Here is a 14,545-nt window from a genome sequence, read left to right as displayed (position 1 = left end):
TAAGTATGATTTAAAAAATAAAAATACTGGAAGCAACAAGGACTACTCTCCACAACTTGCTATTTTTTATTTTTAAAGCACAGCTTTGAGTACAGAAGCCTGCACAATAGTCTGACTCATACTCGCTACAGAGGTGGAAAAGCTCTATGCCATCTCGGTAATTTAATTAGGGTAAATGACTGCAGCCTTCCCGGGAACATGACTTACTTTTTTTTTTTTTCCCCCTTTTTTTAAACCAGCTTTTGCTATAACCATTTAAAAATGGGAGACCTGCCTGTGCAGGTTGTGAAGTGCTGGCTTTTTGCCCAAAAGATTGGCTACTGCTTCCCAGTAACTATTTTCTCCATTAGGATCTGCTGGTAATCTTTATAACATCTATGACGGAAAAGAGCTCCATTCGATTACAAGCACTGATATTGACTGATTATTTTGGATAGTAGGATAATAATACACCACATTTATGCCCTCTGTTAGCACACAGACTTGACCTGCTGCTTGAATTCACAAGGTGCCATTAACACAGATCATTGTTTTCTTGTTTGCATCCAAGTGAGTTTTGCTGGTTTTATGATGCAAAGATGGTATAGCCAGTGTTGCAGAGAAGTCCAAAATAACTTCTATTAAGAAACCAGGAAGGCACAACTGTGTGCAGTGAGTGACCTGAGTTAGCAGGGAATTTAATTCTGCCCTTGGCTACTGTGAACAGAATCCAACTTTGCAGAGGTGTTTCACAACTAAGAATAAAAAGTTTCTCTACTGCTAGATTCAGCAGCATTTAGTTGCCTTCTCCTCCATAGCAAGATTAAACAGACACCATCCACATAAGTCAACCAAAATTTTAAGCAGAGGGAAGTCAACCAGGGCCTTCTGCTCCTGCTTAGTGCTCGTTAAAGTATTCAGTTAGCGCGTCCATGAGCTCCTGCTTCTTCCCCCCACCCCTCAGCCTGTAAAACCTGCACGCATCCTTCAGAACGGGTACGGTGAGCTTGCCTAGAGTGCCCTTCTGCACGTGACTCCGCAGTTCATCTTCTGAGATTTCTACCTTGGGCCTCTTCTCAGTTTGCAAATCAGAAGCTACAAAGATAAATTTTAGATCACCAAGATTTAAAAAAGTTTCTTAATAGAAAGGCATGAACATTTCTTATACGTACCACAGTTAATAACTGTTAGCACATGGTACTTTAACAGCTACCTACATGCTCACAGACCTAGTTTCCTTATTTTGTTTTATGGAGTAGGTGTCGCTGACTACATCAGTCATATAGTGTATTTCATTGATATGAGTCACCTCGAGCTCAAGTATGAAACTTTGTGTTCTTATGTGAAGACCACCCCCAAATGAAACTTTAAAGGGATTCTCATGCAGACGTGAGAATGCAACTACTCCAGAGGGAGTTCAGCTAACTGACACTCCCACTTCATGCAGTTTCACAGACTCCCAAACGACACATGTACTTCAGCATTACTTACACGTTTAGCCCTGAAGTGCCTATCTTGGATGTGCTAAACAGCTCATGCGTAAAAGTCCACTCCCCCACCAAGAATAAAAACTGAAAGCCTGAGTCATTTTACTACTCTTGTAAAAAAACCCACAAAATTATTAATAATGATAATGATAAAATAATAATAAACAAATATCTATTTTGCAGTAATTTACCCACATGGCTTCCTATACTTCTCTGCTTTTTCACTACACAGTTTCTCATTCCAGCAGTTCTCTAGCTGGATACCACAATGTCCTTTACTCTCTAAGAATCACCACTGGATATAAGCCCACTTTGTTGTGGGGATGAGTAAAGAGTTATTGCACAAGCAGCTTCTTTAAACTATGAGACAAACTGAAAACGCAGAATTGTCTAAATGAAGAACTCAGACACCACGTTGCATGTCTGCACCATCATTACTTACGTTGTTTTCTCTTTGCAGTATTCCCATCAGGACTGTAATCAGGGGCATAAACCAGCTGCTTAAACTCCTCCACCAGGTTGCCCAGCCTGCGGTTCATCTCTTCAACCTTTGGCACTGGCAAAAGAGAAAGATTTGCCTCCTCAAAAACAGAGTGATCACCGGAAAATCTAAACAAGGCCATTACCAGATACAACTGTGCTTCTGTAATAATGAGTATGCAAGTGTCTTGCAAGCATACAAAATGCAAAGACCTATGTTAGGGTATTCAAAAATGAGAAATTTACAGCTCTTTGTTATATAAGAGTTTGTATTACACATATGTAATGGGCTCGCACATATCCCTGAACAGGAAATACATACACAGAACAAAACTGACATGGTGAAAGTGATACAGATCTATCTGGTTGCACTGTTACCCCGGTCTAATCTCAGACATTTAAAATACAACAGGTTACTATCTAAGGTTGCGAGTAGTTTGAGGCAGAACGGCTTGTTTCTGTCATGTATTTGTATGATATCTAGCAGAGGGACCTAGATTATTTGCTAGGTAACACCTCAGAAGGGACAGATAGTTACTCTAACACTATTTCTGGAGTACAACATAACTTTCAAAAAGGAATTTCCCCTTCAGGAGTAGGTTTTTATCCTTTGACAAGATATTCTTCTATAGAAACTCTCACAGCCACAAGGTGGCATCACTGCCTCCTAGCAGAATAAATCTCTAAGAAATTCTGCCCATTTATCAGACTGAAATATTAATTAGACTCTTGAAGAGAGGAAAAAGGTGATTCAATTTTAATTTTTGGGGGTAAAGTGATCAGTTTTTCCTTTATCTTAAAAGTGACACCATTAGAAAATAAGGTTTTGATACTTCAGAATGGAGTCATCGAGAATTCTGCATCTTGGAACTGCACACAACTAAAATATTTTTAAAAAGACATTTGTTTTTGTAGTAGCACATCTCTGACTTAGAACAAAGTCAAGAGCCCTCTACCTCACCTCCCTTCGCACCCACCAATAATTCTCACTTGTAAGATCCTCAGCTTGTTCTGGTTCCATCATATCCAGCGCCAAAGCCTCCAGATTCCTGAAATGCTGCTGCAAAACTGGGTTCTCAAAGCTGTCAGTCCTGTCAAGAATGCCCCAAAATGTCAATGCATGCTGCCAAGAAGACACACAAGAACATAAGATCTGCCACCAATCTGTTTCAAAGTAAAATTCCCTCTTTCCCACATAACAATCTATCTCATTGGAAGAACTAACATCTTTTCAATTTACCTGCTGAATCACTATCCCATCATGTATCAACCACATTAGAAAGCTGTGTGAGACTTAGAAAGCTGTGCAAGACAAATGGAGACAGTGGCATTCTACTTTAATACCAGTTATGCTACTTTCCACATACCTAGAAAAAAAAAACTCCCATAAAAGCACTTCATAAAATTTATCCTATCTATAATGAAAAAGGCCTAACTAGTCTCTCTAAAGTGCTCTCATTTAAACAATCCAGGTCTATTCTGCAATACATTGGCAGAACCACAATAAAACGTGATACCTCTGCAACAAATGACAACAGCCCAGAGAACAAGAGCAATTCTATAAAGAACTCCAGAATGTCCTCCACACTGCATGTGGTGCCTGGGTATTCAGAATAATTAAGAATAAAGTTTGGACAAAGCTACTGCAAAGGGAAGCAATCTGCAGCAAAATGCATCAGAATCCCATCTTGTGGGTGCCACAGCTGAACAATGTATGCAACACAGCAAGCAATTGCGTTGTGTTTTCTTCCCCGTGCCACACCCTCACACACACGCTATTGATCTCCATATACCTGTACTTGAATCGGAGTTTTTGAATTATTTCCTTCATTTTGTCCACCTGCTCTTGACTGGCTGGCACCTTTTCTGTAAAATCAACATTCCGTTTGTCATCTGCGTATGGTAGGAAAATAATGTGGAAACCTACACAGAAGAGAGACCAGAGAACAGTTATGCAGAACCGTCGCCTCACAACAATACTTTATGGGAAAGACCAAGATGCTTATTAGCTAGGTCTGATGACTCCCCAAACTAGCTACTATTTTGCTGTAAACAACAGCAATCCATAATACCTAGTACCTACAGCATGACACTCAATCCCAATCTCAGTGTATATAACCAACATCTCTAATGGCTTTTTGAAAGAGATTGAAACCAAATGCATAGCTTAAGAGCTAGAAACATGCCACCAGCTTTTTATACACATCAACTTGTGTACCTTCCCCATCTCTCACTAGATATGACTTGAAAAAGCCTTGTTTGAAAATTTAGTTAATGCCCCCATTTTATTTCTGAAATGCTTTACATCGTACACAGGGAGTGTTATATTCCCCTGCTTTACATCCTTCCCAGAAGAGGATTTTCTAGTTAAAGAGGTGAGAAAATGGAAAAGACCAAGAGTCTGCCTTTGCTCCCTGATCATTGCCCAATCCGCTGCTATGGTGCAAGGCTCAGTATGTGATATTATTTATTTAAGGCTTTAAAATGTATCCAAGGATACAATAAAATTCACAGAATCACAGAGTGGTAGGGGCTGGAAGGGACCTCTGGAGATCATCTTGTCCAACCCCCCTGCTTGAGCAGGGACACCTAGAGCAGGGGGCACAAGACCATGTCCAGGTAGGTTATGAATGTCTCCAGGGAAGGAGACTCCACACCTCTCTGGGCAGCCTGTTCCACTGCTCTGTCACCCTCACAGGCAAGAAGTTTTTCCTCATATTGAGGTGCAACTGCCTGTGTTCCAACTTGTACCCATTGCCCCTTGTCCTGTCACTGGGCACCACTGAGTCTAGTCCCATCGTCCTGACACCCACCCTTCAGATATTTATAGGTAATGATGAAATCCCCCTGCAGTCTTCTCCAGGCTAAACAAACCCAAGTCTCTCAGCCTTTCCTGATAAGAGAGATGCTCCAGTCCCCTGATCATCTTCGTAGCTCTCCGCTGGACTTGCTCAAGCAGCTCCATGTCCTTCTTAAACTGGGGGGCCCAAAACTAGACACAGTACTCCAAATGTGGCCTCACTAGGGCAGAGTAGAGGGGGAAGATAGCCTCTCTTGACCTGCTGGCCACACTCCTTTTAATGCAGCCCAGTTCAGGGAAAGACATTCTGTTTAGTCAGCAAACAGAAAAAAAGGCTTTTAATTTTTAGGTCAGTTACTTGAATCTGCTGAAAATAGATAGGAGGAGGGAAAATACTGTAGCCATGTTACACTGGAGCAAGTACTGATGCAGCTGGAGTTTTAAAAACAGATTCAACATCAGACGCTTACAATGACAAAACTGAAGAAAAGGGATGTTGAAAGGCATCCTCCCCAGTTTTAAGGGGAGCAGCACTAAGAATATTTTTACACAACGCAGGAAGCTATTATGGTGACTGCACCCAATCATGCAGGGAAAGGCAGCATCTCTTCCCATACCTGGAGGGGCTACCTGCACTTTCTGCTCATCCACCTCTTCCTCCTGGGGAACCAGGGCCACGAAGCGAGGGGGAGTGTTCCGGCGGGCAGTATATCTGCACAGTGCCATCACCTCCCTCTCCAAGCATTTCATCAATAAGGCGTTAAATAGTGTTGTACTCCCTGCAAAGTAAAGACTATATTGGTCAGACTGACAGCTTTGTTCCTTTGCTCAGGAATGTAACCCTAGATATTACAGTTTCAATACCTGTGAATTCTTTGAGATGCTTGCAGTATTCCAGAGGTAAAAAGCAACTTTTGGAACGGGAAGCCCTCATGACAATATTAGTGTCTCTCCTGACCAGAGCAGTGAGAGCTCTGGTGAAAGAAATGAAATCCCTAGCATCTGAGCAATGAAATATGGTTGAAAATTGGAAACAGGTATCTACAAAGCCTCTTTCTGGTCTGGTGGGACATCACAGTAGCAGCACATCATAGGACCTTTTGCAGAAGTAACACACTAATAATTCAGATTGCAATATTCCTCTCAAGGAACACATTTGCTTTGTATTTTACCAGGTATGGTGGTCAGAAAAAGACTGATGTAGAAGGTGTTTGATTCAGGAAACCGCTGAGCTGGAGAAGCTAGCATAAATGTTCTTTAGTCAGACACTGCAAAGCATCTGGTCATAACTCAGCCCTCTTTATCCAATGGTAGATTGAGGAGCTGGAGTTTTTCCTTTACTATTGCAGTTTGGGATGGATTAATACTATATTTCTAGATAAGTAGACTTACATATACACATAAAAAGGGGAGAAAAAGCAGTCCTAAGCATCCTCTCTTTCTCTCTTTACAAGCCTGTCAATTCAAACATACTTCCAGAGTATTGTGTTTTCACCCGTAGCTGATATGGACTTAAAAACAGCAATTATCTTCCCTGGTTTGTGGTTTGGTTTTTGGTTGGGTTTGGGTTGTCTGTTTTTTTTTTAACCCCCTTTGCCTTCTGGTCAGGTACTAGGATCCTTCGCTTTCATGAACGGCAAAACCAAATATTTTGGGACTACATCTGCATAGCCTGATTAACTGCTTGTCATGATGGATGAAACATGAAGTCCAATCAGCTCTTCTGCTATTGAGGAAAACAAAATTAACTGCAGCTGAGAGGGGCAGTAACAGTTAATTCTAAAGTTTTTAACATTAGCAAGTTTTTAAGCTAGACAAAGATTTTACACTCAATGATCCCCACTCAAACACACTCTGAATCATTTGGTTACCCTCATGCAAGGTGGTGAATCTTCCCTTGCCACCTTTACTTACCACTTACTAGGGACTCCTCCGGATAGATGAACTGGGAGGGCTTCATATGGTGGTGCTGTTTTAGCATTGAAAGTGGTTTGAAGCCAATCAGAAACAAGCCTGGAGAATCAAACCGTTTTAATTCTTCTGTTTCCTCTTTCTCCAGCACAATCTGGCGGTTTCCATATGTCTAAACCAGGGAAGAGCAGATAGTAGTGCTGCCAGCATAAAAAAAATTGTGGGGGTCGGGGTAGTGGGAGGAAGAGGATGCAATTTCTGCCTTCCACTACTGAAAAGAGGGTTATAGACAAGACAGAGCAAACTTTAATCATTAGTGCACACTGAAATGGCAAGTCACAGTTGGTGACCGTTATCCCAAGGGAAGTTCCACCTGGACATCAGCAAAATGCTCTTTCCTAAGATAATGGTTAAGTCCTGGCACAGAGACGTTGTCACATCTCATCCTCGGAGTTCTTCAGAGCTGTCCCAAACAAACCCTGTGCGACCTGATCTGGTTTTGTGAGTCATGCTCTGAGCTGGGTTGGACCAGACATTTTCAGAGGTCTGGTCTGATTCTAAACTTGCTTCAGCAGATGCATGTCTCCTACCTACTCCTGGCAGAAACAGTGACCAAGAAACGACGCTTTTGAAGCATCATCACTCATACATCACAAAAACAAAAGTATTTTGTAGTCCAGCTACTGAAATCAGACGTCAGGCCTTAATGCTCAGCTTTCTGTTCCTCTCCTGTACTTTATTTCAAGAAACTGATGTCCAGTATAAATAAACTTAATATTTACTCTTAAGACAACAACTTTAAGAGCCTTTCGCATGGAAGGACACACAAAGTGCACTTGTGACAACACACCTAGCAACTGTATATCCTGCTTTGAAATAAGGCTGTGCCTGAACAGAACACGACATTCAATTGGCAAACTATCAAGCAGGAAGGCAAAGCAAAGAACAAAATAACAAAAAACAAAGGTAATATGACTTTTTTTTTTGTTTGGAAAAGAGCTCCAACCCCTGCTCCAATTCACCCTTATACATTTAATAGAATGGACAAAATCTGTTCTTAATGAATCAAAAGATAACATCAGCAGCGATATCACAAGGCCACATAAGGACAGGCACTGACAACCTGGTTCTGCCTTGCAAAAATAAACGACTGTGCTCCTGAGTGCACTTCCACCAGCGGCTATGCTTTCCCTTGACAGTCATGCCAGAGAAACAACCCACTCTCACTCTGCCTAGCTTACAAAGTGACCAGGCTATCCCCAGGGGCATACAGATGTAAATATTTATGTATCTGATCTTGAAAGTGAAATACAAACAAAAGCAGCAAGAGAATCAGCATCTTCCCCCCACATCACAGAGACAGAAAAAAGCAAGCACATAATCAATGTTACCTGAGCCCTTTTTGTGTCACTAGGCAGGAGCAAGCTGCCTGTTTTTCCATTAAACATCCTTGTTTTTGTTTTAACTGGTTCATTAGTTTCCCGATAAAGCTTCACTGGATATGGCTTATAAGCTTTTTGAATGAGGTTGTAAACACCAACAGAAAGCGACAGATCTTTGCTCAGATACAGATTTAACCTGTGTAAAAAAGCAGATACAGACTGGAGAATTCTGAAAGATCACTTTTGCAAAAGAAAGTCATCTCCTCAGATAACTTATTTTCTCTGACCTCCTTCTATTCTCCTCCCCCAAACTCACATGTATCTCTGGAAACATATTATTACTTGAGCCATAATCTCACTTGTATAAAAACATTCTTGCAATGCTGTCACTTCTGGTCATAGAAATGATTTAAACACCAATAATTTACCATATTTCTTTCACCTTTTTTCACTCCAAAGAGCAGATATGCTCAAGCAAAGCACAGGACAAGTTTGCATTTGGGCATCCTGCTTGTACTTAATGCAATGTGACATCTGAATTCACAGAATCACAGAATGGTAGAGGTTGGAAGAGACCTCTGGAGATTATCTCATCCAATCCCCCTGCTTGAGCAGGTACATCTACAGCAGGATGTACAGGACCCCATCCAGATTCACATATCTGTTCAGGCAGACGGCAAAATCCCTCAAAAGAACGCCATCAAGACAAACAATACCATGATTAAAGAAAAAAAATAATCTGAAGTTAGAGAAAAATTCAGAAGTAAAGGTTTAAAACTGGAGATAATCTTCAAGTTCCAAGAGCAGAAGAGTGAATTACTGAGAATGTTAATTCCTCTGCTCTAAAAGATATCAATGGTACAGGACTCTTTCCCCTCAATTATTAGAAAACTTGAGAAACATTCCCAGAAGACGAAAATAAAGCCATGAGCAGGAACAAGAGTGTCAGTGACAACAGCTCAGGTTGGGATTTTTTCAAATACATTAAAAAAAACACTAGGCTGTGAAGTTCATTCCCTTACTGTGCTTCCACATCATTCTGCTATGAACTCACTTATTAAAAAAAAAAACAAACAACTGTTATGGAGTATGTGGTTCTAAAAATACTTTCTTTCTGCTTCGTCAAGATCCCTTTAATCTCTCTGTAAGTATCTCTAATCTTTCAGTAGGCAAGCAGAAATATCAAGGCTGTGTGAATCCACACCAAGTGCCTAGAAAGACTGGCCACATATAACTAATAATAGGCCAAAATACCTACCAGTCACTTTGATATGAAATTTCTTCTAAGTTAACACTTGTAAGAAAAGCATCATTTCAATCTGATTTTACTACAGACTAACCATTTTACATACTACAGATTTTTTGCTAAGTATTTTACTTGGCAATGAGGTCTTTTTTTGAAAAATTCTGGCCAAGCCAAGCACAATACAGGAGGTGTCACACTGAGGAAAAAAGGAGACCTAGATTTCACCCTCCAATTTTCTCACCCACCAAGGACAAATATCCTTGGAAGCTACAGAAGAAACACCAATCCTGGACTAAGGAATTAAGATTGAGGAATGTAAGCACTGATGCCTTTATAGACCAATCATTCCAGAAAAGGGAGGTGAGATGCAGTCTAAAAAAATAACATCAGGTGCCTCCATTGAATGAAATATCTTAACTAGGCACAAACCTGACTAAAGTCCTTTTCTTTGTCTCCTTTGCTCGTACATTCTTCATTAGATGTTCCAGTTTCCCTGATTCCTCAGGTTGGATCCCAAGGTCCTCATCCTCTGCTATGTTTATGATATCCCTGTAGAACAAAGAGATATCGAACCCTCCAGGCTTCTTCAAGTGCATCAAGTCCAGGATGATACCTACGAAGTAAGAGATAGAAGGATGATCACAGAAACTGCTTTTTTCTTACATGGGCATGTTTCTCAGCACTCACAGATTTCTCTATCTAGTCAAAGATTTTAAGCAAGAATAAGCTCCAAATTGTCACCTGCACCAGATGTGAAAGTTTCTAGGGAAAGAGGCAAAAGACATTCTTCAACTTCAGTCAAAACAACATAGCATAGAAAATGTTTCCTCCCTAATTAAGAGTCTGGACAACACTGTGTATGAAACAGCTCTGACAAGCTCCTATAAAACATAATTTTACCTCAGGCATAGAGGGAAGTAACGAGTTCAGAAATTCCTCTTTCCCAGTTATAAGGATTAACAGATTAAGGAAGCCTCACAGCTTCTAGATCCAGCACATCTGCTGAACTCCAAAAACACTGGTTATCTCAGCTACATAGTTGAACTAATGAAGCATTTACTCTCTAGCCTCTGATCTCAGGTTGCTGTTCTTCAGCTAATTCAAAATGGAACCATTGAAGTAATTTTCCTTTTGTATTAACTTAGTCCTATTATTCCCTTCCTGGAAAATGGTGGAACAATGAAAAAAGTAGAGTTTGTTTTCCACGGCCCTCTCACGTCCTGATTTATGCTCTCAGAGTAGAAAAACAGATCCTAGAAAATAAGTGTTAGTTGTTGGATACCACACTGGATAACAGATTTTCTAATTTAGAAAGCTTCAGAAGGATTCCCCAGTTCTGATGATTTTACATTCTTTTTCCATCGCAAACTTGTGATGCAGTTAACATCTGTTGCAAGGATACATCACTTTTATTCTGTCTGAAATTGAAGAGGAAAATAATGACCTGTGTCTCTCAGATCACCAGCTCTGGTCCTGGCCAGCTTGGCTTTAGCACTGTCATTGGCATGAGGGTTATCCTCATTGGTGAAGAGCATGATCCTCTTGTGGCTCAGTCTGACTCGGACATCGCTGAAGAGATTAGAACATGCCCAGAGTGCTTCACCCAGTGAATAGTCAGCATTGTGGCCAAAGGTCTCACGGAAAAGTATTTGTCCTTCATCTCCCTTGTAGTGGTCCAGCTCTAGAACACGTTTCGCACCTAGGGGCAATAACAGCAGTCACATGCATTAGAAATGCTGAAAGAAGTGCCACAAACTCTTCTGAACATGCACCAAAGGTCCCTCGCAGCTGATGTCCAAGTAATGTCCTCTAGCACCTCTGTGGCAGTGCCCTTCCAACACCTGGCTGAGAAAATGGTTCCAGATAGCCTAACATTTCCAATATCGCAAAATGGTTACCATTTGAAAGCACCTACTAGGGCCAAGAGACCACAAAGTGCCCTGGCACCTTCCTGCTGGGAAACAGGCAGGGATCAAAGTATTGCAAGACCTCTACACTAAAAGGACAGGTTCTCAGCAGGAAAGGCAGCAACTGTACCCGCTGCAGAGGCACGGCAGACTGCTGCACCACTAGAGAAAGGAGAGGAGGCCGAAATGCATCTTGAATCTCCACAGCATATTGTGGAGGTGGAGAATTCCTCCTGCTCCGTTGCCCCAATGCCAGGTAGCATCAACCTAGAGGTCAGATTCAGACCATAGGTCACCACACAGAGCACAGGAACATTCAGGGCAGGTGTCGACACCCTTTTTAACGCTCTGTGGATTACTCCAGCCCAGCTGTGACTCCTTTTCCCACCTGTCTAATAGCAGATTCTCCGTCTTCTCCCATAACTCTACAAAGGGAGACAAGCTTTCACGTTTCAGCTACTGCATGCTGCAGAGCTTCTTCCTTTGCCCTTCACTGAAATTCTATAGCACTTTTGAAGTGTCATCTGAAAACGCCTTTCCCGCCCATTTATTATTTTACTTTCATCTCCTCAGCTGCCATTTAATTAATAGCATAAGCATTCATAATTATGTACTACATAATAACTAACTACAGTATTTCTTCCTTCTCCAGAACACACTCCTCTTCAGCAGCAGCAAATTTACCATTCTCTTCCTTTTTAACAACACCCACCTTTCACTTGCACTGCATCAGCACAGCAAAGCTACTGTTTCTTGCGCAGGGAGAAGGGCAAGCAGGGAAGGAGGAGGGAAAACGATGAGCGAGAAGCCTAAGGCACTTGCTGCCAGAAAAGGGAGAAGAACCTACAGCAGTCTTGTCAGGGCCCCATTGTAATTAATTCTGAAACTAGGACAAGGCACAGTTCTTTCAGGAGAACCCCATGTGTTATTAAACCTGTACCTCCTGGCTAAGAAAATGAAATCAAACCTCCTCAGAGATAAAGGCTGCTATTAAAAGCTAGAAGACAAAATCCCATCACAAGACTCTTCGCTGTCAGAGAATTTGTCACCACTAGCATGTGTTCCTTGCACTCCTCCTCCTACCTTTTACAATTCAGCAACTGGCACTTGTTATCAAGCAGATGTCAGGTAATTCTAAGAAATTCTAAGAATATGGAAGAACTAAATTCAAGAATTGCAAAGCTTATTATGAAAATAATGAGAGACTTTATGAAAATAATAATAGAGACCTTATTGCTCTCTACAACTACCTGAAAGGAGGCTGTAGTGAGGTGGGGTCAGACTCTTCTCCCTAGTAACAAGTGATAGGAAAAGAGGAAATGGCCTCAAGCTGTGCCAGGGGAAGTTTAGGTTGGACATGAGAAAAAAATTCTTCACCGAAAGGGTTGTCAAACATTGGAACAGGCTGCCCAGGGAGGTGGTTGAGTCCCCATCCCTGGAGGTATTTAAAAGAAGGATAGATGTTGTGCTTGAGGATATGGTTTAGTGGTGGACTTGGCAGTGATAGGTTAGCAGTTGGACTCGATGATCTTAAGGGTCCCTTCCAACCTTAATGATTCTACAATCCTATGATTCTATGATTGTAAAATAAGAGATGGAACACCCCAAAAAGGTTCATATACTGGTCAACCTGTTCTAGCTGACCCTGCTTGAGCAGGAAGGCTGGACAAGATGATGTCCAGAAATCCCATCCAAGCTTAGCCATTCTGTGATATTCTCCGTTAGCAGGAATCTGTTGTGCCTCAGTGCGCACACACTTTTCCGAAGTGCAGCAAACACATGATGGGCTTTCAAGAGTTCTGCTGAGATCCTCTCAGGTTTAGCAGATGGTAAGCAAACCACCATGTTAAAATGGAAGACAAGACATAGGAAAGGGATCTGCACCAACTATAACAGAAGAAGATAAGCTCCCGTTAAGTTTCTAAACTTCCAATAAATTTCTAAATTTAGCCCCCCTCCCCAACACATCTCAGCAATAGGAATTTTTTTGCTATCTGACCGCTTTCTGTTTTCAGAGAGTTACTGACAATGCTACTACACAGATTTCCTTACTCCATCTTTCCACATAAACTTCATATCACTTTACTGCCTTTACCTGGATTGTCCAGCTCCTGAAGAACATAGATGTGCTTGAAATCTGCTTGGTTCTTGTTCTTCTCTGTACCATAGAACACGACACTTAACAGGTCCCTGTCACTACTAATAATTTTGCTCGTATACACGCTTCGGATGCACTGAAAAAAGCTCACACAGGTCAAAATATGAAGAACATCAGTTGCAGTAATGATGTAAAAGTTTTGTCTTTAGCAATTAGCAAGTAGACTCTGTCAAACAGCAGAATTGTAAAAAATACTTTAAGATAAATTTCAACAGAAGAACTTGAGATCTTGTTTTTCAAGAGGGTTTTTTTTTCCAGTACACAGCATTATGTATTTTTCATTACCATTCCCCTTCTACAAGCAACATCAATGAAACAGACATCTCTTTAATATAGCACCCTGACCGCGGATTGATCGCTCATTCTGTAAACATTTCCCTCACCGAAATCTGGACAGGGCCCACCAGGCAACGGATCTTTCCCAACTCATAGCCATTCGGCGCTCTGAGCTGCTCGAGTTTCACTGCGAACTTACAACAACAGCCCAGGCAGAGCGACTACCAGGCAACCAGGCAGCCCGAGCCGCAGCGGTGCCCAAGGCGATCCCTAGGGGCGGGTGGGTGTGTGAGTGTGTGGGGAAGCACCCCGAGGACCCCTGAGCAGCCTCACCTGGATGGTCATATCGAAGGGAGTCACTCCGTCCCCGTCGGACTCAAACATGGCCTCGGAGGCATCTACCAAGAAAATCAGGCTGTCCCGACCGGAGAACCTGTAATTCCCTACAGAAAGCGGAGAGAAACGCCTTTAGCAGCGGCGCCCTCCGCCCGCTGATCCCCGAGGGCCGCGGACCCTGGGCTGCCCTCCGTGAGGGGTGGCGGGGGCCTTACCGACCGCCTCAGCACCCCACTCCTCCTGCTCGTCCTCCTCTTCCTCCTCCTCCGGCGCCTCGCTCCGGTAGTAGGACACCCACTCCGACATGACTCCCAGCGCGGCGCGAACCCAACGGCTGCGAAGCGCCGGGCGGAGGGGGAAGGGGCGGTTCGCGCCCACACTAGCCGCGCGAGCCGGCCCCGCCCACTCTCTAGCCTGGCGTCAATACTCAACCAACCGCCGCAGGCAGGCGCCGCGCGCCGCCGCCTGGCACTCATCAGGAGACACGCCTCCCACCGTAACTTTAACCAATGGGGAGAGAGGAAGGGAGCCGCGCTCTGCCCCTCCCGCGAGAAGCCGCACCTCCCCTCCCCGTGAATTGGTT

The 14,545-nt window shown here is 42.6% G+C and overlaps 1 protein-coding gene across 2 annotated transcripts; it reads right to left on the bottom strand.

Annotated features, from left to right (window-relative positions):
• Window positions 1–223: 223 nt before the first annotated feature.
• XRCC6 (X-ray repair cross complementing 6) lies at window positions 224–14,455 on the bottom strand. Of its 2 annotated transcripts, none has more exons than XR_012657882.1 (12): window positions 14,178–14,378; window positions 13,960–14,069; window positions 13,288–13,426; window positions 10,730–10,984; window positions 9,715–9,898; window positions 8,049–8,235; window positions 6,661–6,829; window positions 5,364–5,525; window positions 3,740–3,869; window positions 2,924–3,037; window positions 1,909–2,022; window positions 224–1,074 (listed from the first exon to the last, which is right to left on the bottom strand). XR_012657882.1 is itself a non-coding variant. In XM_075078300.1 (12 exons), exons 1-12 carry the CDS (start codon window positions 14,266–14,268, stop codon window positions 878–880), a joined length of 1,839 nt encoding a protein of 612 aa, XP_074934401.1. In that variant the 5' UTR covers window positions 14,269–14,455; the 3' UTR covers window positions 224–877. The 2 variants fall into 2 exon arrangements, 1 of the variants encoding a protein (XP_074934401.1); XM_075078300.1 differs by having other exon boundaries at window positions 2,937–3,037; window positions 14,178–14,455.
• Window positions 14,456–14,545: the final 90 nt, after the last annotated feature.

The sequence above is a fragment of the Phalacrocorax aristotelis genome, chromosome 1 (genome assembly GCF_949628215.1).
Source record: "Phalacrocorax aristotelis chromosome 1, bGulAri2.1, whole genome shotgun sequence".
NCBI lineage: Eukaryota > Metazoa > Chordata > Aves > Suliformes > Phalacrocoracidae > Phalacrocorax > Phalacrocorax aristotelis.
This window is presented reverse-complemented; position numbering and strand designations above follow the sequence as displayed.

What these genes read in the sequence shown, in the direction of transcription:
- XRCC6 (XM_075078300.1), bottom strand. Translation starts at nt 14,268, where the DNA reads ATGTCGGAGTGGGTGTCCTACTACCGGAGCGAGGCGCCGGAGGAGGAG. An exon ending in GTGACACAAAAAGGGCTCAG is followed by an intron (nt 6,830 to 8,048) that starts GTAACATTGATT and finishes TCCCTGGTTTAG; the next exon opens with ACATATGGAAACCGCCAGAT. An exon ending in TACTGCAAAGAGAAAACAAC is followed by an intron (nt 1,075 to 1,908) that starts GTAAGTAATGAT and finishes TTATCTTTGTAG; the next exon opens with CTTCTGATTTGCAAACTGAG.